Genomic DNA, 24,237 nt, shown 5'->3' with positions numbered 1-24,237 from the left:
TTGAATGTTTTTCTTTCATAAAGGTAGGACCTGCCCAAGAGGCATCAGCAATGCTTAAGGATTTCAAAGGACTAAGGGAAGAATCTCTCACACGCATCCCCTTAAACCACCACGCACGTCCCTTAGCTAGAGCTCTCTGCTTTAAAATCTTTCCTCATAAAAGTCAAAGCTTTTGGTGGGAACAGAAAGGTCATGTTCTCTTAAAGTCGGCTACCAGGTTCATAGGCAGGCCTTATAAACTCCCCCACTTTAAAGCAGAAAACAAGAGGGCCAAGTGGAGGGTTCAGTGTGCTAGGAAAGTGGTCTAGAAGATGTAAAGTCCTGCCGTATGAAGCATTTACTGCTGAGGGATGATGTTAAATTGACCACTCAGGAAGTTAGGATATGGTACAGACCTCCTTTGTAGGTTCGAATGTCCCAAGTCCACATTAACAATCTCTGATATTGGTGTCTCCTGTCAAAAACGACTTTAAGCAGTTTTGGAAGAGGGGAGTGTAAAAGAGATTCCTGAAGAGAGGAAAGAAGACCCCTTTCCTTATGTTCTCCATGTCTTTCTTTTCTTTTCCTTTTCTTTCTCTCTCTTTTTTTTTCAAGATGATGACGGTGTTAGCTTTGCACCTGACACTCAGACCTCCACTGTTTGTTGATGTGACTAGCCATCCCTGGGAAAGGTACCCAGCTGAGGTTGTGTAGCTTCAACAAGTTACCCTCAGTAGTAAGAGCTCCTGCCAAGGGAAAGACCGCATTCTCCCTGTCCTCCTAGACTGCATTCTCCCGAACCGGCTGTGGTTGATACAGCTGGCCCCTCAGAAAAGCAGCCTTTTGTTTTTCTTCTTTCTTGCAAGTTTTTTTTTTCTCTCTATTTTGTTTTCTGTAATTTTTTTTTTTAAGAAACACTGTTTCTTTTTAAAAACGCTTTTCTACCTACTAGTTTGCCAACCATATGGATACCCCGGGGGTGGGTTGAAATGAGATGAGGTGAGCCACTCAAGTTGTTGCTGCATCTTAAACATAGCACACAATGTGTTACACAAACACCATTCAAAAAACTGAGTCACAGAATTCAGATGGGAACCAGTACATATATAAATAGTGTGTGTGTGTGTGTGTGTGTGTGTGTGTGTGTATGTGTGTGTAATGGTAGAAAGCAAGGCAGTTTGGGGAATCAGGTTAAAATCATTGTGCCCAGTTTAAGCATCATAAAAACTCAGCCTTGTCAGTATTTACACCTGTCCTGCAACTCCCACCCAAAAAAGGAGCAAAAGTCAAGTGGAAATTTCTAAATAAGCGATGTCCCCACATTGAACTGAGGAGCACAAAGGCCGTGAAGCATCAATGGATGTGATAATTGTGTTGTCTCACTTCCTGGCTGTCCATACCCACACACAGAGCAGCTCTCTGTTTCTGGGCTTCGCACTATTTTGAGGGGTTTGGTTTGGTTTGGTGTTTTGTTTTGTTTTTTGCTTTGGCTCATGCCAGCCAGCTGATTGGCATGTAATGACTCTGATGAATTTTTGGCACAGTGGCAGAATACATCTTGGGAGGGTGAAGAACTCACACCTGGGACATGTTGCAGACATTTTTAGAAATCCATTTTCTCCCCCTCCCCAGTTCACACTGGACAGGGCTTGCTGCCACACCCAGCTCAGGAAGCCACAGCCCAGGCTCCTGGACACAGAGCGTAAAAGTGACGTGAGAGGTGGCTCAGGGCAGTCCCCACAGCTTTCTGCCTTGCACTGAGCAAAGCATGTGACCACAGCTCTGGAAAAAAAATGACAAGAGTCTTGGGCAGCCCATGGTGTCCCTGTGGGTCTCAGCCATCCCTGAAGATCTGGCCTTGGCCCTGAGCCATTCTGTCCCTTGTTCGACACCTGCCAGCATCTGGCCTCATTTCTACCATCCAGACGAGCTCTCCATGTGAAACTCGCACAGTTCTGCTGCTCAGTGAAGTGGATGAAGGAAGTAATAATGGCATCTCCAGAGGTTGAGTGTTTCATCAGCTACAAGCTGGCACGCCCATGCTCAGAGGGGCCCTGCAACCCATGTGGGATGTGAAATGCGAAGGCAGAAACAGACACACGTGGGTAACATGGCTCTGACTGCTGTATGACTCCCGTTCCTTTCATTCGGTCTCTGCCATCTGGGTCTCTCCGTCATCCCCATCTGGTGCTCCTCTAGCCACAGCCGCAGTGGTTCCCAGCTTCGGCCTCTCCATCAGCAGGGTCTGAGTTAGGAGCTCACTAAGGTGTAAATCATGCTGGGTGCAAACAAGAAGAGGAAAACAGATGTCAGCAGGAGTCTGTGGCTTTCATCAGCCCCCTTCCAAGTCTGGAGCCTATGGATTCAACTCATTCCCGTCTCTGTGGTCTCCAGTTCACCCATGGAGGCCTTGCTATAGCCCATAGTGTGTCTGCTAGGATGGCACCCCATGTCCCCTGTGGATGCTTATGAGCACTCTCACTGGGATGATCACTGTGGCGCATCACTTTTCCTGCAATTACAGGTGCCTATGGGGTAAGATTCTTCACACCACCATCTGCAACCACATGCTTACAGAATGGCTGCATCCTTACCCCTCCTCCCCAAGCCCCCGTGATGTTACATGATGTGTCAATTCCAAGGGTCTGGATGAAGAACATTGTCACTGATATCAGTGGGGTTGCATAAACACAGTCCTCGGGGCAAATGACATAAGTGAATCTTAACTGGGCATAGGTCCCCAAACCTCCTCCTTATGGGATTAGTAGTGACCAAGTAGGAGGGACCTGCATTCCTATGGCCTGACAAGGATGTCAGGCTAATTCTGCAAGGCTGACAAGTTGACCAGAACTACAATCTACTCCTCTGTCTATTTAGAAAAAGAAACAACTCTCCTGACATTAGAGACCCCACCCCTGACTCTAAGAAGTTGTCTAGGAGCAAAACCAAATAAAAGAACCTGGACTATTTTCCTCCCATCCCTGCACAGCTGGGAAGCCCCCTTTCTAGAGCCAGACACAGCAGATGTGCCCAGGCCCCACTGCCTAGGTCTGGAGCTAGACAGATGGATTCTCGCTGTACAGCTCAAACAGATCAACCACTTTCTAACTCCAAAGCCAGTCCTCTGACCATTGTGGACTGAGCCTAATTGTGGACAACTGTGGTGGTTTGAATATGCTTGGCCCATGGAGTGGCACTATTAGGAGGTGTGGCCTTATTGGGGAAGGTGTGGCCTTATTGGGGAAGGTGTGGCCTTGTTGGAGGAAGTATGTCACTGAGGGGGTGGGAAAGAGAGCTTCCCCCCAGCTGTCTAAAGATGCCAGTCTTCTCCTGTTTGCTTTCAGAGTAAGATATAGAACACTCAGCTCCTCCTGCACCATGCCTGCCTGGACACTGCCATGCTTCCCACTGTGATAATGGACTGGACCTCAGAACCTGTAGGCCACCGCCAATTAAATGCCGTCCTTTATAAAAGTTGTCTTGGTCATGATGTCTACACAGTAATGGAAACTCTAACTAAGACAATAACTCTGTCTAACTCACTGTAATTCTTTTATTCCACACTAACTGAACACCTACTATGTACCAAGCACTCTTCTCAATTCAGGGAAATGATGGTGAGTGTGTGGGCTGAGCCCTGGCCAATCTGTGACAACAAACACCATGGATGCCTACTATGTGCCATGAAGGGCACTGCTGAGATAGCGTTGAGGGAAGCAGATAAGTTCTCTGCAGCCTAGAGAGGAGTAACCCATAAAAGACAGAAGTATAAACTGAGAAGAAACAGACAAGGAGAGACCAGTGTGCCCAGAAGTAATGGACAAAAGGATGGGGTGACACAGCATCACTGAATAATATGGGCCAGGGTCACACTCGGAACCTTTCTAGCCAGGCCTGGCGGCACAGGCCTGTGATCCCTGCTACTCCATAGACGAGGCAGAGGGTTCAGGTTTGAGGGTGTCCCAGGCAATTCAGCAAGACTAGGTCTCAAAATCAGAAGTAGAAAAGAGCTGAGAGCATGTGACATGGTGGTAGAGTGCTTGTCTAGCATGGATGGGGCTCTAGGTTTGCTCTCCAGAACAAGAAAAGAGAGAAAAGGGGAGGGGAGGGAAGGGGAGGAGAAAAGGAAGAGTAAAGAAAAAGGGGGTAGGAGAAAGGGGAAACAAAGAAAAGGGGGATGGAAAGTGTAATAAGAGAGAGAGAATGAAAAGAAAAAGGACCCTTCTACCGAGGAGACAAACTGCCCACCCTGGACTCACTCACCAGGGTTATTACACACCCCCATCACACATAACCCATAAATGTCACCTGCACCACAACACATTCTGAGATGGAGACAGTGGCGAGAGCCCTGTGGTTAGCACAGTGCAGTAGAACTCAGTCTCCAGTGCTGCACACAGCTCAGAGGCTGCTCTGCAGGCACGAACTTCCCCTCCCTTAACAAAGCCCAGGCTAATGTTCTACACTGTCTGGGTCTGGGTTTGGGAAACTCGAGGTGTACACTTGTGGTTTGAAGACGACGCTGTGAGTATGGTATGAATGCCGTGACAAACTGCAGCTGAAACTAGAATACAGAAAGTTCAGTGGACTGCAGGGAACTTAGTTACAGAATGACCACTCCCAGCTAAGGGCCTGGGGCCTCCAACATTGTCCACTCTGTCCCTCTTATTCTACAGCCCAGCAGAGAGCAATGTCTGGCTGGAGCTAAAACCCAGAAGGAAGGGTCCTGTTTCAGTTTCCCAAACTAAGGTGGATCCTAGAATGGTGGACCAGGGAAGGCCTAGCCACTTTCTACTGATTTTAAAGAGAGGTACTGCTATCTGGGGACAGGCCACTCAGCCTATGATTTCAGGAGGTCTGTGGTCTCATGGTGACAGTGAGGCTGAGTTCACTTCAGAGAGGATACTCTGTAGGGCATATGGAGGCCAACCTTGTGAAGGAAAAAGTGGGATGGAGAGCCAGGCACCACAGGCTCCTTCATGGACGCATTAGATCTAAGATGTTCACCGAGGCCAGGGCAGTGGCTGCTTCCCATGTTGATGCAGAAATCCTAACAGGTGACAATGTTCCCCCTACACACCCAAACCCTCTGAGTGACCCCATCAAGCAGGGCTTTCATTGGGGCACAGTGACGGTATGGCGAGATACAATTGGCTGAGGATTTCGGGGCTTGGGATTGGCTCAAACACTGTATATAAGCTTATGCGCCAGGCAATAAGCTCGGATCTCTACCCTGATGCTGGTCTCCCGAGTCTGATTCCCTGGATTCTTCACAAGTCTCCATTGCTTCCCCCATCCTCAGTCCTGTTCCCATAAAACTTGAAAACTCTCCAAGGAGTGGCCTCTGTCTTCAAACAGCCTTTTCCCACCCTCTACAGCCTCCTGGGAGAGCAGCCATCTGGAGCTGCTAAAGCCTTAAGCCAAAAGGACTGGGGGTTGAACGGTTGGTCACCTCGGCTTCTCCAAGGAGGGTCCCACAGCTTCTCAGGCTTCTACAGCTTAGAGCAGGAAGCATCCAGACCATTCAGGAAGGGTAACACTCTGACATTGGAATAACCCTTGACTTCATGAAGAGAGCACTAGAAGGATTCTGGGATCCTCTCTCAACTCTTCACAATTGAGGTAAACCATGAAGCTACTCATGGGAAGTGTAGGAATATGAACAACAGATCTATTCCTTCAGAAGGGCGGGGGAGCCATGAGCCAGCTGCACTGTAATCAGCCACCTGTCTCTAACCCCTGGCCCTTGCTTTGATAAAGACTTGTCTATGGGTTCTGGATGCAGTTTGAAGTTCAGTCGTCGAAGTATACTTGGTGTGACCATTAGCTGTGACCTTGGGAAATGTTTCAACCTTTATAGATTCAGGTTCCTCAATTGAAATATACGGGCAAGGGCATAATTTATCTCACAAATTCGCCAACGCAAATGGAGTTTATTTTTGAATGTCCAGCAATGTAGCCACTTCCCAGCCTGATGCACCCAGTCTGAACCCAGGGATGGCTGAAAAGTTAGCACCCTCAGCCTTCCCTTGCCGCTGTAGAGACAGCACTGGGGTGTCCGAGCGCATGCATGACCCTGCAAAGATACCAAGGTGCCGGGGCGGGGGCAGAAATGAGCACAAAAGGGATGAGAAGACATTCCCAGAACAAGCAGCTCCAGTGCGCAGACCACAGGATGACAGCTCACAGCGCTCTGCTGAGCAAGGGTGTTCAAGTGACGAGGTGAAGAAAGGGACCCGGAAGCAAAGCTGCCAAGTCGGCAGGATTTGCTCAATTAGGACCGTGTTATGAAACATGGAGGAATTGCAGGATAAGCACTTAATGACCCAATGTGCCTCTCTGTGGGGTATGACTGCCTCTGTGGCGGGGATAAAGGCCACTAATATGGTACCCAAGAATCTTCACAAACAGGCTGAGGGCAAGGGCTAATGATTCTGAGCCCCTCCGTTCACTGGTACCCTGAGGAGAGGAGCTGCTGAGTTCTGAAGGGCTGGAAGCCCTGCTAGTTAGAAGCCTGTGACAATCCCTCAGCTGTCTCCTAAGAGATGTTATTAGATGTTCCCTGAGTTGCAAAGGATGTGCACAAAGGCATCTTTCTTTCCCAGAAACCCTCGCTCCTGAGTCAGGGTCAGACAACTGGGATCAGATTCAATTAGCCATGTTCTCTCATGGGCCACCCCCCAAGAAGCTACCTCTCCAAGGCCAGCCTCAACTCCCCTTCCATTTGCTGCTGAAGTCAAAGCCAGAAGGAGGGCGGGACTCACCAGTACAGGTAGTAGAAGAAGGAGAGGAGGTAGAAGGCCAGCTTACACCAGGCCTCCTTCTGGCAGTAGCTCAAGGTGTCCGCATTCATGACAACTGGTGGGTCGTAGGCTAGCTCTGAGCTATCTGCTGGACAGTGGAAATACCTGCAGGGAAGAGGACATGATGGCATTGTCTCCGAGGCTCAGGGTTCCCTGTGTTTTCAGGTCAAGGCCCCCTAGCTTTGTACTGTGCCTCCTGCCAAACTCAGATTCCAACCATTGCTAGAGCAAACTCGGCCACAACCTTCCAGCAGATCCATGGTATCATATAAAGGTGCTCTAACAGAAGAAAACATGTCACCCAGGATTATGGTTTGAATGTGACCTCTCCCCTATAGGCCTGCATGTGGGTGTACGTGATGCCAAGCTAGTAGCCCTGTCTGGGGAGGTTATGGGACCTTCAGCAGATAAGGACTCACTGGAGGAAATGGGAACAGTTATAGGGAAGCCCACTTCCCAGCTGTCTGCTTCCGTCTACCAAGCTGTAATAACACTGTGAGTTCCTGCTGCCGTAGGCGGAGCCCCAGCCACCATGCCTTCTCTACCATGGTGGGATGTACTCCCTTCAACTATGAGTCCAAATAATTCCTTCCTGCTGGAGGTTGCTTCTGATAGCCTGGTATCTCCCAGAAGATACTGAGAGCTCCCTTTGGGTGTGGGCACATGTGGGAGAGTTGTACAACCACTTTCTCCACGTCTATATTCTGAACACTAAGTGCCTTGGGCTAGGGCCCACTACCCAGGCTTTCATTTAAACTCCAGAATACCATAGAGAGACATTATAGAGTCATGTTTAGGGACATGGGTTGCTGTTGCTTGGTTTTGTTTGTTTGATTGACTGAGGGGCCTAGAAGAACAAATGGAACATTGGCCATCTTTGGGGAAGCTGGAAAAGAGAACCATGGGCGATGAGTCCTCGTTAATGCCTACAGCCACATCAACTCCACAAATGCTGCCCAAGGCCAGGGGCTTATGTGACAACTGGGGCCCTTGCAAGTGTCTGCAGCACTTAGCTCATGTCCACCAACATCTGTAGGGCATCACTTCCCCATGTTGCCTAGGAGCCCACTGCAGCTGGAACTCCTGGTGCTGTGCTCTTTGGTCACTAGGGAGAAGGATTCTGGGAGGCAGGAGTGCATGCTGTTGCTCCTGTCAGGGATGGGACAGCAGCAGTTCCCCACCCTGAAGAAGCACCAGGCACGGGGCCTGACCTGAAGACTGCTGTGATGGCACATGCTCACAGAGCCAGCATCTCAGCCACCTCTTCCTCCCCCTTCAGAGCATTGCACCTGCATTATCTGTCACCGACGCTATGCTAAGAGGACATGAGAAGCCAGATTCGATGACAGCTGCCAGCTCATAGCCCTTGGGCCACTCACCTCTCCTCTTCTCTGGAGCAGATTTCAAAACCTATTTGCTGTCACCGGGCTTTGTTCCCAGGCGACCTCATTAAATGAAGGCAGAGGAACCCAGTGGCTGAATGGCTTGGCAGAAAGGACCAAGACTGACTCTTTTGCTTGCTCCTCACCATATTGTCCTTCCTTGGGTCAGTCATCAACCCATCCTAGGCTCAGCTATAAAATGGGGATAAAAATTGCCCACCTCAAAGGACAAGTATGATGCTGGTATACATTGATATGCGCAAATAACCTTTCTGAACAGCCACTAAAAAGTGGGGACCGAGTCAGTTTCACTGAAGCAAAATGAGTGTGAGGATAGAGGGGACCAAAGTACTAACCTGACAAGGAGGCAGGTAAGCCAGGGGCATCTGGTCAGTCTGTAAAGCACTAACGCCTGGGACTCTTGTTATTATGCTGGGTACAGTGATGCGAGGCTATAATTTCAGCGCTGGAAATGTTGAGACCTTCGGCTCCCTGGGATTCACAGGACAGCTGAGCCAATCTAAGTGAGTTTCAGGCCAAGGAGAGATTTTGCTCCCTCCCTCCAAAAGGCAGATGGCACCTGAGGGACTACACTGGAGATTGTCATCTAAATTCTACACACATGCATACCTGTGCGCACACACATAGACATATAAACACGCAGGGAGCGGAGGCAGACAGAGAAAAGGAAATGAGACAGACGGGCTCGGGTTCCAGGACTCTGGGTACTCAAGGACTTCTCTGTCTTCATTCTGTCTGTCTTTTGTGTTCTGATAACTTCCTAAGAGTAAGTAGGCTAGGCCATCAGAGATTCAAGAACCAAGACAAGGTCTTTACAGGCAATGAGACCATAGCTGCTCCCCACCTACACACACACACACACACACACACACACACACACACACACACACACATCCCAGGTATGAGGCAGTGGCTGGCTCTCCTTCCCCTCCGTTGGGACAAGTGCAGCTCTGAGAGTGGAAGACAAATCCAACTTCACAGAACTGCACTTGTCCCACAGATTGCCTTTTCCTTGTTTCTGCAGGACTGAGATAAACCCCAAGGCTGTGTATGCTGTAAGTGCATGTCTACCCAGCCGCTGATCCATTTGATAGGCTTCGACGACAGACCATGACTCAAAGACCCGCAGGAGAGATTTCATCTGCAGGGAGGAGATGCAACCCATGTGAGGTGGAGAGGATGCAGACAGGTTCTCACAAGTGAGATGTCTAGCTCAGAGCCTCCCTCCCTCCCTCTCACCTATACACAGTCCAGTCATTGGTCAGAGCCTGTTCACTTTACTTCCAGTTCAGTTCTCTCACAGAGCCAATCTTCATGAGGTAGGATGGCTCCCCACTGTGTCATCCCCTTTATTTCTTCACCTGGAGTCCTGTCCAGTTCCTAACTAGATGTTGTCTTTGATACATCTCCTTCTGGCTCATCCTCACACTTCTTCCAAGATAATCTTCTAAAATTCAATCAAGTAACACCAGTTTTCTTCACCAGAACCCCTCCTGGTTTTCCAGTCCACACAGGTTCCAGGCTCTGTATCAGCACTTCTCAGGTTCTCAGTATGAGATTGCCAGCTGCCTAACCACTGCAGCCTCCAGGAGCCCCCATCCGACGGTGCAGAAAGACGCAATAAGTGTCCCCTAAACATGCCAAGTGCTCTCTCTCATTTCTGGGCCCTTGCACATACTTTTCTGGACTTTCCCACACTGTAAGGACCAATGTGTCTCTTTCTCTACATTCCTACAGGGAATCTTCATATATCCTCATATATCTGATAAGAATATACTTCCTTCTGCTTGCAAGGATATTCCTGGGATAGAGATTCACACATATTTTCATCTAGGAATTCCCCTCAATGTCTAGCAAGCAGTGTGTGCTCCCCATGTTTGCTGGTGAAACTGGCAGTGATGGACCAGCTGGCTTGGGCATCCAGAGCTCCGGAATTAAAGGGTTTGAGGAGGATAATTGATCCACACAATTACAATCCCCACTTCTCTGGTATTTCTCACTTCTGCTCCATATCCATCCTACAGAAAACCCACTTGACTGAGCCAAAGCACACTCTTACATGAAAAAGACTTGGCATCATAACTGCCCAGAAAACCTAGTGCAACTGGTGGGTGAGTTTTTTTTAAAAAGGAAGCAGTTTACACATCATACTGTTTGCCCTTTTAAAGTGCACATACAATTCAATGAGTGTTAGCATGTTTGTAGAGTTGCACATCTATCACTACTGTCTAAGTTAAGGGCATATTTATTACCCTTACAGGGAGGGAGGGAAAAAGGGAGAGAGGGAAGGAGGGAAGAAGGGAAGGAGAGAGAGAGAGACAGAGACACAGAGAGACAGAGAGAGAACCCTGTACCCATGAGCAGTTGTTTGCTATTGCTATTTCCCCTCCTCCTTTGGAAACTACTTGTTTACCTTTTGTCTCTATAGATTTGACTATTCTAGAAATTTTATGTCAAAAGAATCATATAATGTGTTGCTATTGGGTGTGATATCTTTAACTTATATTTTATTTGAGGCTCATCCACATTGTAGAACATTTAAGTACTTTCTGCCTTCTTAATTTCCACACAGATGTTCCATTGTATGGATACACCACATTTTCTTTATGGATGCATCAGCTAACAGTCGGTACTGTTTTCCTATTTTGGCTCCAGTGAATAACATTGTAGCTGCATTTCATGTTCACCTGCAGGACCGGGGTTCCAGAACGGAGCCAAGAGGGACTTACTTCAAGCTCAGGAGAGTCAGTTTGTTCTACATGTCTTTGTTTATAAACTTGACACAATCACAGGAGAGTCTCGACTGAGTAGATCATATTGACCTTAGGGTGTGTCTATGAGGGATCATTCTGACTATTTATTGGTGTAGGAGGGCCCAGCCCATTGAAGGTAGTTGGTACCATTCCCTAATTAAGTGTTCCTGAGTTATGTAAGAAAGTTAGGTAAACATGAGTCTGCCTGGAAGCCAGAAAGTCCTCTATTGTTTCTGCCTTCAAGCATCTACGTGAGTTCCTGCCCCTCAATAATGAGCTATAACCTGTATTACATAAGTCTACTTGCTTTTGGTCAGAGTTCGTAATCACAACACAGTTGTATCTAGAACACGGTTTCTTTACAAGGGGATAAAAGAAGGCACCCGGTGGCTGATCTCTGTGGGCACACTGTCATTGGGTGCAGAGGTGATGGAGGATGGGCGGGGCCCAGGCAGACCTACCTCCAGAAGTGATAGAAAAGCAGAGGAACATTGAGTCCCAGGGTGAGCCACTCCTGAGCGCACAGGAACATGATGCAGAAGAGGCTGTGGATAGAGTACTCGGGCAGCACCAGCTGGAGAGGAAGCAGAGACACACAGGCCCGGTTAGAGGGAGGCAGTGCTCCACCCACTCACTGTCCCCCATGCAGAGGTGCTCCCTGCAGCATGGTCACTTCCCTGTGACTGATCACTTTGGGAAGTGCTCCATGTTTTAGACCCAACCCAGAGTAGACACAGGCCCTCTGTCCAGGCCTGGGAAAAGGGGAGGAGGTTGCCTAGCATCTGGATTGTCTGAAGAAACTAGTAGTGTCCTGTGTCACCTTCCATCTGTTTGTGCTGTGTTGCTGGCTCCTCTGTGCCCTCCGCTAGCTAATAGGTGTGTTTGTTTATAATACAAGAAGGTCAGGAAAACAGAAAGGCTGGTGATAGGCTAATCAAGACGAGCACAAGAGAAATGCCAAGGAGCAATAGTGAAAAGAGGTGGCCTCTGTGAGAAGGGAGAAGGTGAGCTCAGACTCCCCAGGGAGATGCAGGGGGACAGATGGAAGAAGACAGACACCCCTCCTGGGTAGGCACATGTGGTATAAATGAAAACTGAAAACTAAAGATGACTAGAAGGTAGACAATCAACCCTTTCCAGTAAGGAAAGCTATAAGTATGCAAGCACACTCTTGTAGACAGAAATCACACACACACACACACACACACACACACACACACACACACACACACACACACACACACACACACACGTGTATGTATGGCCTGTACATCTCACTTTGACCATCGTGATTGCTCTGATCCAACAAACTGTGTCTTTCAGGGGCCATTCTAAAGGAATCACGGCTATCCTCCCCAGCAACCCTCAGCCCATACCTGATTCCTTTTTATAAATTTACATTAAAAAATACTTAAGTTTTAAGTCACTGACTGTAGACCAAAAAGAAAAAAAAACCAACATTTGTGTGTATGTATGTGTGTGTGTGTACACACGTGAACATGTATGTAAATGCATGTGTGCCTGCATACATGTTTGAAGGTCAGAAGACAATTTGTGGGAAACAATTCTCTCCTTCTACTATGTGGGTCCCAAGGCTAGAACTCTGGCTATCAAACTTAAGAGCACTGAGCTATCTCACCTACCCTACATAGCAAGCTTTCTGACCTGCTCATAGAGGCCACCCCCACAGCCTACATGTGACCAAATGTACTGTTCTGACCAACCACATACGTCTGTAGCATGGCTAGATTGCCCGTGAGATAGAGTCTGTAGTCATAGCCCTAGACTTCCATGGGTGGGAGCAACTGCTTCAGACCAACTCGCTTTGGTATAGAACATGACACTAGCTTTCTTTCACTGTAAGCAAATGAGCTAGCTACCTGACCAGTAGGCCCCTGCAGAAGATAAGGACATATTCACAGATTTTAAATAAATACATATACAGGCATACATGTGAGAGATGCATTTTGTAACTAGGGGTTGTGTTTGTTCTCGGCATCTGGTGAAGGACAAGCTGCCTTAACCTTAAGTTAACTCAGGCTCAGCATGGACTCAGAGCACAAGAGGCAACCCTCCGGGGTCATGACTTCAGTGGATAAACCAGGCACTGCACCTATGAATCTCAACCATGTAGTAAGAGAGGCCATGTGCTGTCATTCCTCCTTTGAGAACCTCAAAGCTGTGCTTGCCGGCTTCATCTGTACCCTGGCTACCTACCATGCCTAGAGCAAGCCCACGTTCTCAGAGCTAGCACGCCAGCCCTACTCCACCATGCACATCCAAGCACTTATGCCAAGTACTTAACATGCTCAGAGACAGCGACGACAGGCCTGAATCATCTAGTACAGCTCCATCCCCGTCTCCAGTGCCAACGCCAAACCTCTGAATGATGACAGTTCAGAATTCATGCCCTCTATCCATCACACTGCTCCTTGTTCTCTGGGACTTGGTGGATAATGGAAGCTGTGACTGACAGGGAGGATCTATTACCATCCCCTGTGTGAAGGAAAACACTTAACAGAGGCCAGCTCGACTTTTAGGGATGAGGGGGAAACCCTCCTGCTGTTCTGTGTGGGTCTTCCCACTGCCTCTCAGTATCTAAAATCCTGAGCAGACTTGTTCCTAACCCCAGGAGACTTCAAGTGGCTGCAATGCCCCTGTGCCCCTCCTCTTGCTCCAGGCATCCCATGTTACTCACAGTGATGTGGACAATGTAGGGACCTTATTCCTCTCAGACCAAATGGAGCTTAGCCAGGCTACCCGCGCTGGCCCGTACCATGCCTCACCCTAGACCATCTGTGCCTTTCCACTACTTGGCCTTTGCAACATAAGACATCCCCGATCCCAGCAGCTGGGAGGGGCCCCAGGGGCCATGAGTGGAAACTATATGAGAAGCCTGGAACACTTAACAGCCAATAAGAAATGCCCCCAAAGTCCTATTTTGTTTCCTCTGACATCACAAAGAACAGTTATAACAACGGGTATACTTCATCATCCTGACACCACCAGTGAGGACAGAGGGCTCTCTCCCACCCCTACCCCCCCACCCCGGCAGCCTTCGATGGGCAGAGTGAGAGCAAGTCATAAACGTTTGTTGTTCTGAGCGACTGAGAGTCACATGTTCCTTCTTGCTATGACACACTTTGGCCCATCTTGTCTGATGTAGTCAGAGCCTCGGAATGAGAAATCAATGAGAAAAGCAAGGCTGTGTTCTTCTCCCCTCTCTATCCTCCTGAGCATCCTTCCGGACCTTGGTTTAATAAGCCACCGAGGCTAGTGTGACATGCTCCTGATGCTGAGTACCAGGTGGAAGGCCACCAAGCATGCATCAGGCTTATTCTGGTGGGTAGTCAGCTGGGTTGCTCCCAGCTCAGACCGAATAAGTGCTATAGAAATATGCCCCACGCTTGAACCTACCAGAGGAAGTATAGAAAGGTAGATTGAAACTCTGAGCATGCCCATGGCTAGTTCCATCCCTTATCACCGGCAGACACTGTTTCCTCTGGCCGAGCTGTTGAATGGTACCGATACCCGTGATTCACTGAATGAGTTATAAATAGACACCACTTCATGTAGACCACAGTCTGAGACCCCATATCCTGCTTTCTGTAGTTATAAATAGTAAGAATGATCTCACTATAGACATTGTGGGGTTCTGAAAAGGTGACAGTTAAAGTCAGGCTAGCCTACACATACATGCCTGTGATCCTGGGCTAAGGGGACAGGCTACATGGTGAGAACTGGTCCCAAAAAAAACAAAACCTAACAAGCAATGCCTGCCAACTTGAGAATAGCCGAAGGGTTTGTCATGAAGCCAGAACCACTGTTAAGGAAGAATAAATCTAAATATGCATGGAAAAGTTGGCATGCCATGAGACTAGCAAAATCAGAGGGGGTGAGGAGACTGCTCGGTGATTATAGCACTTGCTGCACACACACACACACACACACACACACACACACACACAAGGACTAGAGCTTGGATCCCCAGAAACCCACATAAATATCAGGTAAGCATGGTTGTCCCACCTGTAATTGGGAGGAGACAGGATCTTCAGAGCAAGCTAGCCTACAAGACCAGCTATAAAGGGCAAGCTCTAGATTTGATTGAAAGACCCTGCTTCGTGGCTGACTAAGAAGAGTGACCAAGGGAAGATCTCTGCCATCAACCTCTGCTCTCTACATACCCATACATACACATGGGCATGTGTGCACACACATTTGCTCATACACGTGTATATACACATACATATATACACTTACACCTCTATCATGCACACATTAAACACACCCACACTACACACACACACAAAGATAGAAAAAGAAAACCAACAACAATAAAACAAAGAACTCACTATTTTGTGTAGCCCTTTCACAAGCCACCAAATGGGCCACTTATTTAAGAGTGTATAGGGCAGGCCTGATGCCAGGTAGGACTGGGGTACCTGCCAAGCTCATTACACTTCTGACTTACTGCCCAGATTCTAGTAGTCAGTTTCTGTTTGCTGGCAAATATTCCCATCTGGATATTCCTGAGTCCTCACTCCACTCCCACCCCTCCTCCCAGTCCCTGCAGACCTCTCCCGAGCCTCTAGTTTGTCCTAAGAGCACCTCTGCTTCCTCTCTCTCATCAGCCAGCCTGGAAACAAGACAAATCTGACATGGTCACTTCTACAGGGCACTTTGATCTACTCTTGTTTTCCATTTCTACTGCCCCCTACAGGCCAGCACCCCTGTGCTGCCCCCAAAGCTAGTGTAAGAACTGTCTAGCATAGCTCTGTCCCAGAAGACAGGCTCCTGTCCAGCAGAGACATGTCTCCTTTCTCTGGCATCCACCATGCATTCACCCACATCCTTGCTTTCCCAGGAATTTTTAAAATTAAATTTATTTTTTGTCCATCAAAATATGTAAATTCTTATTGGTAACTAAAGAACGCATTAAGGACTTGGTTTTAGCCATCTCGAGCAACTAAAACATATTGTATAAAAATCAATACCAAAAGAGAGTAGAATTATAGTCTAGAATTTAAGACTCTTTTTAAATCAGTTTTGTTTTTCCTTGATTAAATTCGCTCTTAGATAATAATATACATGCCCATGGTGCTAGATTCTGGGAGAGAAGGAACCGTTGTCTCCTTTTAAGCGAGATTTAACTTTATTTTTATTCATGGTCTAAATATTTTCTCCCTGTCACTTCGGCTTCTCACTTGTCTGTGTGACCAACCGTTGGCTGCCAGGACACAGGTCTTGGGAGAATAATGCCACATGACAGTTTGGGGTTTCTCTTCAGTGTGCTGGTACAGAGGGCAGGGTAGATAGGAGGAGAGACTTTTCATAGCCTCACAGGAAGAGGAAGTAGAGAGTAGATGTCTATATCCCATACCAGAAGTGTGGAAGTAATATGTTTGGCATGAGGGGGACCCCTAAAGCTAGGGAACGGGGCAGATAGTGAGAGGTAGGCAACCCATATGAGTCCCATGAAGGCAGGATTTCTGGAAGGAGGTGTGTGTGTGTGTGTGTGTGTGTGTGTGTGTGTGTGTGTGTCTGTGTGTGTGTGTGTGTGTGTGCGCGCGCGCGCGCTCACATGCATGTGCTCACTCACTCTCGACTTCACATATCTCTGTGTGTGTGTGCACGCAGAGGCCAGATGGGGTCACTGCTACCCTCTATCACTCTTCCCTTACACTTTGAGGCAAAGTCTTTCACTGAAGCTTGAGTGCATCTCCATTTTTTTTTCTTCTAGCTAGGCTAGCAGGCTGTAAGTCCCAGCAATTCTCCTGCCTCCACTCTACCCAGTGCTAGAGTTACAGTTGTGCACAGCCACACCCAGCTTTTTCTGTGCTTATTGGAGATCTGAACTCGGTCCCTCATGCTTGCCACACAAGCACTCTCCTTCATGGAGCCATCTCCCCAGCCAGGGGACCAGATCTCTAAAAGACACAAACATGGCCCACGGTCATGGAAGGCTCACAGCCATGGAATGCACATAGCCATGGAAGGTCCACTGAAGATCCAGACTGGAGTTCAGATTGAAGACCATGGAAGCCGCAAGGTTTGTCTCCCAGCTCTCAGTGTTGCCTGTCAGCTCAACAAAGCCTTTCAACTAATACACATTGGTCTGCAATGATGTGCATTATGTAAATTCCTTCTGGTTACATAAGGATCAACCTTATGATATGAAGAACTGCAGCTAACAACACCAGGCCCTATTTCCCTTATCTGTAAAGCACCACACTTGCTGGGAGGATGTAAACCGGACTAGGAAGGATGGTACTCTCAGATGGCAAGCCAGCATCAGAGGACAATGCCCCTGCAGTTATGAGGATGATCTTCATATTGTGAATAAACATCTTGGAGAATTCCCTACTCAGGAAGCAACTGGCCCTTCTTCCCTGAAAGTCGGTGAAACAGCTCACAGCCAGATTTGGCTTCCTACTTCTCAATCTAGACTCCTTGGTCATCCTTGACACCAGCGTCCGGTCTCCCCAGGTGGGAAGAGAAAGAAGCCACAGGCTGCTTAAGTGACTTGCCTGTCAAGCCTGTGTCTCTGCCAGTGCACGTGACCCTAGCACAGACACCCTCCCTGGCTAAACAGAATCGGGGTGACCCTCTGTTGACCTGCAGCCTAGAATCCATCCATAAGTGTTCTCAAATGAGCAATCATCCGCAGCAGCCCTGGGCTCTGACTGACTTACCAGAGCAAGGGGAGACAGGATGCTGCTATAGTTTGAATGTCCCCCAGAGGACTATGTGTTAAAGGCCTGATCCCCAGGCACTACTGGGTGAGGTGGAGCCTGGAGGTAGGTCTTTAGGGATTAGAGGTGTGCTCTTAATGGGGATTGTAAGACTCCCTCTCTCTCTCTCTCTCCCTCTCTCTCTCTCTCTCTCTCTCTCTCTCTCTCTCTCACACACACACACACACACACACACACACACACACATCTCTCTTTTGCTTGCTTCTTGGCTATGCAGTGAGCAGATCTGCTTGCTCCGTCACATTCCTGCTATGGTGCTCCATCACAGACCCAAAACAGAGCTGACCAGTCAAAGACCCTGTAGCCAAAATAAAACTTTCCTCCTCATAAGCTGAGTATCACAAGTGTTGTGTTATGGCGCTGGGAGCACGGAGAGAAAGGTCTGCATCGATAGGAAACAGATAGGATTCTGCTGTCCCGTGAGACTAGGATAAAGTTCTCTGAGTGCTGCCAGGAAGCTCTGAAGCTGCCCGCTCTGAAGAAGACTCTTTCATGTGGTTACTCCAAGCGGTGAAGCCTTGGGGAAAGCATTTGACGCTCAGGAAAGACAGTCCAGCCTTTAGCCCTGACATCTCTCAGGAACTGGGATCCCAGCCTCAGCTGGTACAGGGAAGTCAGTTGCTGAGACCCAGGCTTGAGTTGACTGAGTTCTGTCTGTTAGAGAACTGTTAGGTGTTTTTATCTGGAATCTGCACCAAGGCTCACCAGCTATTTCTAAGTGGTAAGCCAATGTCGCTGAGTAACTCGGCACAGAATTACAGCCTGGAATCATAGTCACCAATTATATCTGCACCATCAGCTACAGGTGTGGTTCAGGGCCCGCCACTGCCAGAAACCCTCCTAAATGTCCGGAAAATGTTTGGTTGTCGACCACCCATAGCCAAAATCAGATCCTCATGGCTGACCACAGATGGTGGGGACAGTCTTCAAGGAAAGCTAATACATTGCCCCTACCCCTGCCCCCAATTCCCCTGTACCAGGAACATGGAGTAAAGTGTGGTACAAAGGTGAGGGAAGCGGTTGCCTGCCTGAGAGGCTCAGGATCTGAAGACAAGAAAATCCCTTCTCCTCTGTGGATCCCAATGCTCATCAGGGCGTGGAGATTCTGGGTGTTCTTTAGGGCCTACAGGGACGTCCTCTCTGGACAGACTGGGCCTCTATTCCTCTACCACCCAGAGGCCTGGGTGTGGCCTGACCCTTCTGGTGTTCCCTACTCCTTGGGTTCTGCTTCCAGGTTTACTGGCTCTAACTGACTTGGGCACCTCCAGTCCCCCTGCTGCCTCCCGTGGGAGCCTCAGCACCTGCTCTGCCATGCACTGAGCATCCATGCCAGTTACCACCTGCACAAAAAGCTTGTTTCCCAGGCTGCCCACTGGGGAAGTTCTCCTGTTTTGACTCATTAGAAAAATCACATACCACACAACACTCTGTAGAAGATGTTTCCTTCCAAAAGTACTCATGTGGGGGGGGGGGGTGGGGGGTGGCTTTGTCGCTGGTGGAAGGCAATAGGGCATGAGGTGACAGGGACAGATGTGGCTCAGTGTCAGGTCCCACCCTCCCCTGACAAAAATGGGTCACATTTCTGTGAGCTTGCAGTTCTCAATAGCTCCCAGGTTCCATGTGCCTCAGGATCTTCTGGAGGTTTTGCTAAAATGGGGGGGGGGGGGTGCCCCGCCACCTCCTGCCCCACCCCACACCTGAGCTTCAGATTCAGCAGTTCTGGGGACTGAGTATCTGAGTAACACATTCCTTATGAGCTATAAGGACAGCACTCCTCCATGTGTGATCTCTGGACCAGCCCCCCACCCCATCCACCCCCTACCCCCACCCACCCCCGCACTTGGCAGCTTGTTAGGAATGTAGGATTTGGGTCCCAGCCCAGATCTGTTGGAGCAGAACCTGCCTTGGAAGGTTCCCAGGTGGCTTATGTATGCACATCAAGGTTTGAAAAGCACTTCTTAACACTGATTCTCAAAATAGGGTTGAGTTCCTCGGAATAGCACGCAGACTTGTCAGAAGTGCTCATCTCCAGGTCCCACCCTAGGCCACAGAGACAGATATCAGGCAGAAGCTGTACATTCAGACATTTCCCAGGTGCACCCGTCAGAATATTTAGGCCGAGGTTACGCCTCAAAACTCTCACCAGCCCTCCAGCCCTCCAGTGGGGTACAAAACTTCTCCAGGACTTCACTGGGACAAACTAAGCCCTCAGCGCCCTCTCACCACTGCTTGGGGACTGGGATCTGATGGGAGCGTGTTCAGTAAGGAGCAGGTGAGTCCAGCCTCTGGTTCTCTAGCACTGCTGTAAGAGAGGACCCCAAGACTCCCTAGCCCAAGGCTGGTGGCATCTGCTTGGTACAGAAGTAAGCGCTCTGGCTCCCTCTGGTCTCCATTATTCCCCCTCAGATTCCCATTGTATTCTTCCTGTGCTATGCTGGCCATTCTTCCCACCTCCCTTCTCCCCTCCTCTCCCCTCCCCCTCCAGCAACTTCCATTTGCCTTGGCCGTTCACTTGATACTTTTTAGGTAAGACAGGTGACTAGCTCCTTTTAGGGCCAAGCTTTGGACTCTGGCCAGGCCTTGCCCCTTCTTCTAAGCCTGACATTTGCCTGCAGTAATGAGACACACTTCAGTAGTCCTCCTGAAAGATTCCTCACACAAGTACTGAGTGACTGGCCCACCTAAGAACTGTGTGCGGGGTGGGGGTGGGAGGTTGGAGGGGGGGGAGGTAGGGTGGAGGGTGGTGGTGGGGCGACAACGACAGGGGAATGGGTGAGAACTGAAGCCTTTCCTTGCGCAGTGCTGCATTTCCAAAGGAGCAAAATTCTACAACTTGCTAGCAATTCAGACAGCTGAAGTTAGCGTTGTTGTAGCTAGATACTGGCCCACTCTTTTTTTTTTTCTTTTTTAAATCTAAGCTGAAGATGAGGGAAGGAGAAATTGTGTCCAGACTGAAGGAACCACTAGGAAATGTTTCTGACTGTGTGAAGGGGAGGGGCAGGAACCAAAGGGAATGTTCTAGAATGCAGAGGGCCATGGAGTTAAGGGGCTTCCCTAGTTCAGTTCTACACTTGTGGAAGTGCCCCAAGTGTGACACACTCACAGGTTTTCACAACCACACCTACTAGGTAGTGTGCTCATACATGGTGAGGCAGCAGGGACAGGATGGTACGAAGATATCGTTGTCTACAAATAAGAAGTGGAAACCCAGAGACAAGCAGGCCACCCAGAGACAGCCTGGTGGGAAAGAAGAGGACAAACACCCAACATTCATCTGACTGGAGAGAGGGCCCTTGGAGGGGACAGCCTGAGTCAAGGATTACAGGGCTGGTTTTCTTATGAAGGTAAAGGCTGTCCTTGTACCAAGATGGGAGAAATAAGCATTTGTTGCTGGCTCCTGGAGAAGAACTCTGCTCCACGGTGCAGGCTGTCACCCACAAATCCTCCATGATAGAGGTTGAACACCTTCAGCTGACCTCCTTTCAAACCCAGGAGGCTTCTGGGAAATCATCACCACTGCTGCACTTGGACAGGGGAACCCCTGGTGACAGGGCAGAGCCACCAGCAGGAGGACATCCTCTTCTGCCTCTGTCTGTTTGTTCATGTCTCTGTTCTCCCACTGCGTGCATGTGGAGGTCAGAGAGCAACTTTGTGGAGTTGCTTCTCCTTTGCCACCTCTAGGTGGGTTCTGGGAATGCGACTTAGGCTGTCGGGCAAGCAGGGTCACTTACTGAGCCATCTGGCCAGCCCCCACTTCCAGCTATGTTTACACAGTAGATGATGGTGAGATGCCCTGGACTCTCCTGTCTGCGGCTGGCTAGTGAGCTAAGTCACACCGGACTGCCCTCCCTTCTTCTCCAGTTACCTCCCAACCTACAGAGGAAGAAGCTCAGCCTGGGGAAAGAAGGTGGCAAACCCTAAAGCCATCTCCTCCCTCAAGTATGTGCCTTAACAAAGCCAACCCGGTCTTCAATAGCATCGTTGCCTTCCAAAGGCTAGCCCTTCCAGGATGAAAGCGGCTGATTAAGCCATGTAACAGCTATTAAGTGGTGTTAGTTCTCTGCTAGATGCAGCAGGTTGGTAGAATGTTTGCTCAAAGCAAACAAAAGAGTTCACCTTACTAAACATGGAGAATTGACACCTGGAGAGGAGCACACATATGCAACCATGTCATCAATTAGTGCTTGGTTTATTTGTTTGTTTTCTACACTGCCAAGAATTTTGTTCATACCATGCAAGCCATCTACTCTGGCTGACCTCAAGCTCTCATAACTCTAGCTTCCAAAACTAGAATTTCAGTTTGTGGCAAGACAAGGGATATTTATGGACTGGCCTTATGGTACATGTCCAATGAGTGTCTTTGCCCCACACAGAAATGCTAAGACAAGATAGAGCCCAGGTAGACCAGATGGTCCAAGACTGAAACTCTTCCTAAGTGTTGGCTTCAAATCCAGCTATGTGTATATCAGTTAGGAGACCCAGATTTACCAGTGATCTAACTTGATAAATTTACATTCTGAGGTAAAGATGTAATAATATTGTAACCATTCAGCCTTTTAAAGAAAATGGCAGGGTCTATTTCATGTGAGCACAATGATGTGTGAAGCTCTTAAAGCTGCGTGTGACACAGGGCAACCTCCATAAATAACAGCTACTGCCTATAAGAGGAGGCATTTGATCTATGCAATCTCCATAGAACTTTTCTGCTCAAATATCTCAGATACTTTGTAAAAAAAAAAAAAAAAAAAAAAAAAAGAAAAGAAAAGAAAAGAAAAAGAAAAAGAAAAGGAAAAAAGATGCAGCTGAACTCCCTTAAAAATTAAACCAATGTCTCTTCCCTCTCTAATCTATTTCCAGGGCTTGCACTGGGTTTAAATCCTCTCTCTTCCCCCACTATCCCGTCCTCAGGAGTTTGTGGGAAGCAATAGCAATGCTGCTTTGGTTTGAAGACAGTGTGTCCCCTTGAATTTTTTTTCAAGGACTTAGTCCCTGGAGTCTTGTTAACGGCATTCAGAGGATGGAATCTCAAGCCACTCTACATTCAGAGACTGGGGATTGGTCAGGTTGGAACACCAAGCTAAGAGCTCTGTCTCAGCTACTTTTCTATCTCTGTGACAAAAATACTATGACCAAGGCAACTTATAAAAGAACATGTATAATTTGGGGCTCATGGCTCCAGAGAGTTAGGAGCCTGTGGCCATCGAAATAGGGAGCAGGTGGCAGGCAAGCAGGCATGTTGCTGGAGCAGTCGCTGAGAGCTCATGTCTTGATCTTAAGCAGAAGGCACAGAGAGCTTCCAGGGGAATGGTGTGGTTTTTGAAATCTCAAAGCCCACCTCTCAGTGATAAACTTTTCCCAACAAAGACACACCTGCTAATCCTTCCCAAACAGTTCTACCAACTAGAAACCGAGCACTCAAATATATGAGCCTATGAGAGCCATTCTCTTTCAAACTACCACATGCCCCATAGCTCAATAGTGGATTCATGAGAGGAAGCCATACAGACACTCACTCACTGCAACCCTGACCTGATACAAACAGGGTCTGTACTGGAGCCTGTGCCATGCTGTGTGGGGACACCTGGAGCATGGAATGGTTCATCCTTGAGTTATACCTCCAGAACCGTGAGCCAGAATAAACCTCTCTTACTATTCATAAAGCAATGGAGAATAGTTTGATAGAACTCGGACATAAATCTCAGAACACTCCTGTGCATAAGTATTTGCCTGGGGTGGGGGTAGTGGGGCACAGATGCCAATGGCTATAGCAGACACTGTAGGTACCAAGGCGGGTTGCACCATAACTCAGGCATTCCCAGGAGCAGGTTTTCTAGCTCATAGCTTTATCCAATGCCTGCACCAGTGGCTGGCACGTGGTACAATTTTATTTTGTTGTTGAGTGAATGAATAAACTGATATTTAGGTCATTTCCCAAACAAACCTCTCATTGTCGAGAATATATTTAAGTGTCAAAAAATTCTACCAGCCCTCTCAGTCGTCTAAAAACTGAGACCAAAGACTAAGTTGATAAGTCTCAGGGTCAGTAGGTCTGGCCATACTTTAGTGTCTGTCTATTCTATCCCACATCCACAGACTATTGTAGCCCTGGCCTGGTTGGTCCTTTGCAGGTATGTTTCATCGGGTAAGGAGGGATCTGAGTAGATTCAATGAGCTTTGGCTCAAGATTCCAACCATTCACCTAAAGCACTGGCTTAGACATAGCGGGAGAGCAGATATAGGCACGACTCAAGCCCTTACATAAATCAGGGAGGTTAGCTGAGCACACGAGTGACACATCATCCAATGAAGAACATGGGGATGCGCAAGACAACAGAAACATGGCAGCTTCAAAGAAGGAAGACCTACCATGATGTTAGCCTGGAAACACACTTTGATGGGGGAAGGGTATCCATTCCCAATCTGTGCAAAGCCTACGTGCCAATGGGACAGTATTCAGTGGGGGAGCTCTGGAAGTAACTAAGTCATGGCGGTGGGGCTCTCGGGAATGGAACTGGCACCCTGAAAATCAGCATCACTCCTATGG

At 48.4% G+C, this 24,237-nt stretch overlaps 1 protein-coding gene across 5 annotated transcripts in view; it reads right to left on the bottom strand.

Annotated features, from left to right (window-relative positions):
• Nucleotides 1-840: 840 nt before the first annotated feature.
• The window catches only part of Cnih3 (cornichon family AMPA receptor auxiliary protein 3), a 110,183-nt gene continuing 86,786 nt past the window's right edge, over nucleotides 841-24,237 (bottom strand). For 2 of the 5 annotated variants that reach the window (NM_028408.3, NM_001160211.1), the window contains exons 4-6: nucleotides 11,400-11,512; nucleotides 6,744-6,887; nucleotides 841-2,257 (exon numbers count right to left, since the gene is read on the bottom strand). In NM_028408.3, the coding sequence (NP_082684.1) occupies nucleotides 2,230-2,257; nucleotides 6,744-6,887; nucleotides 11,400-11,512 (285 nt within the window). In that variant the 3' untranslated portion in view covers nucleotides 841-2,229. The remainder of the gene's footprint in view (nucleotides 2,258-6,743; nucleotides 6,888-11,399; nucleotides 11,513-24,237) is intronic. The other 3 variants (XM_030243142.1, NM_001160212.1, XM_006496989.4) reach the window with 3 other exon arrangements.

The sequence above is a fragment of the Mus musculus genome, chromosome 1 (genome assembly GCF_000001635.26).
Source record: "Mus musculus strain C57BL/6J chromosome 1, GRCm38.p6 C57BL/6J".
Lineage (NCBI taxonomy): Eukaryota > Metazoa > Chordata > Mammalia > Rodentia > Muridae > Mus > Mus musculus.
This window is presented reverse-complemented; position numbering and strand designations above follow the sequence as displayed.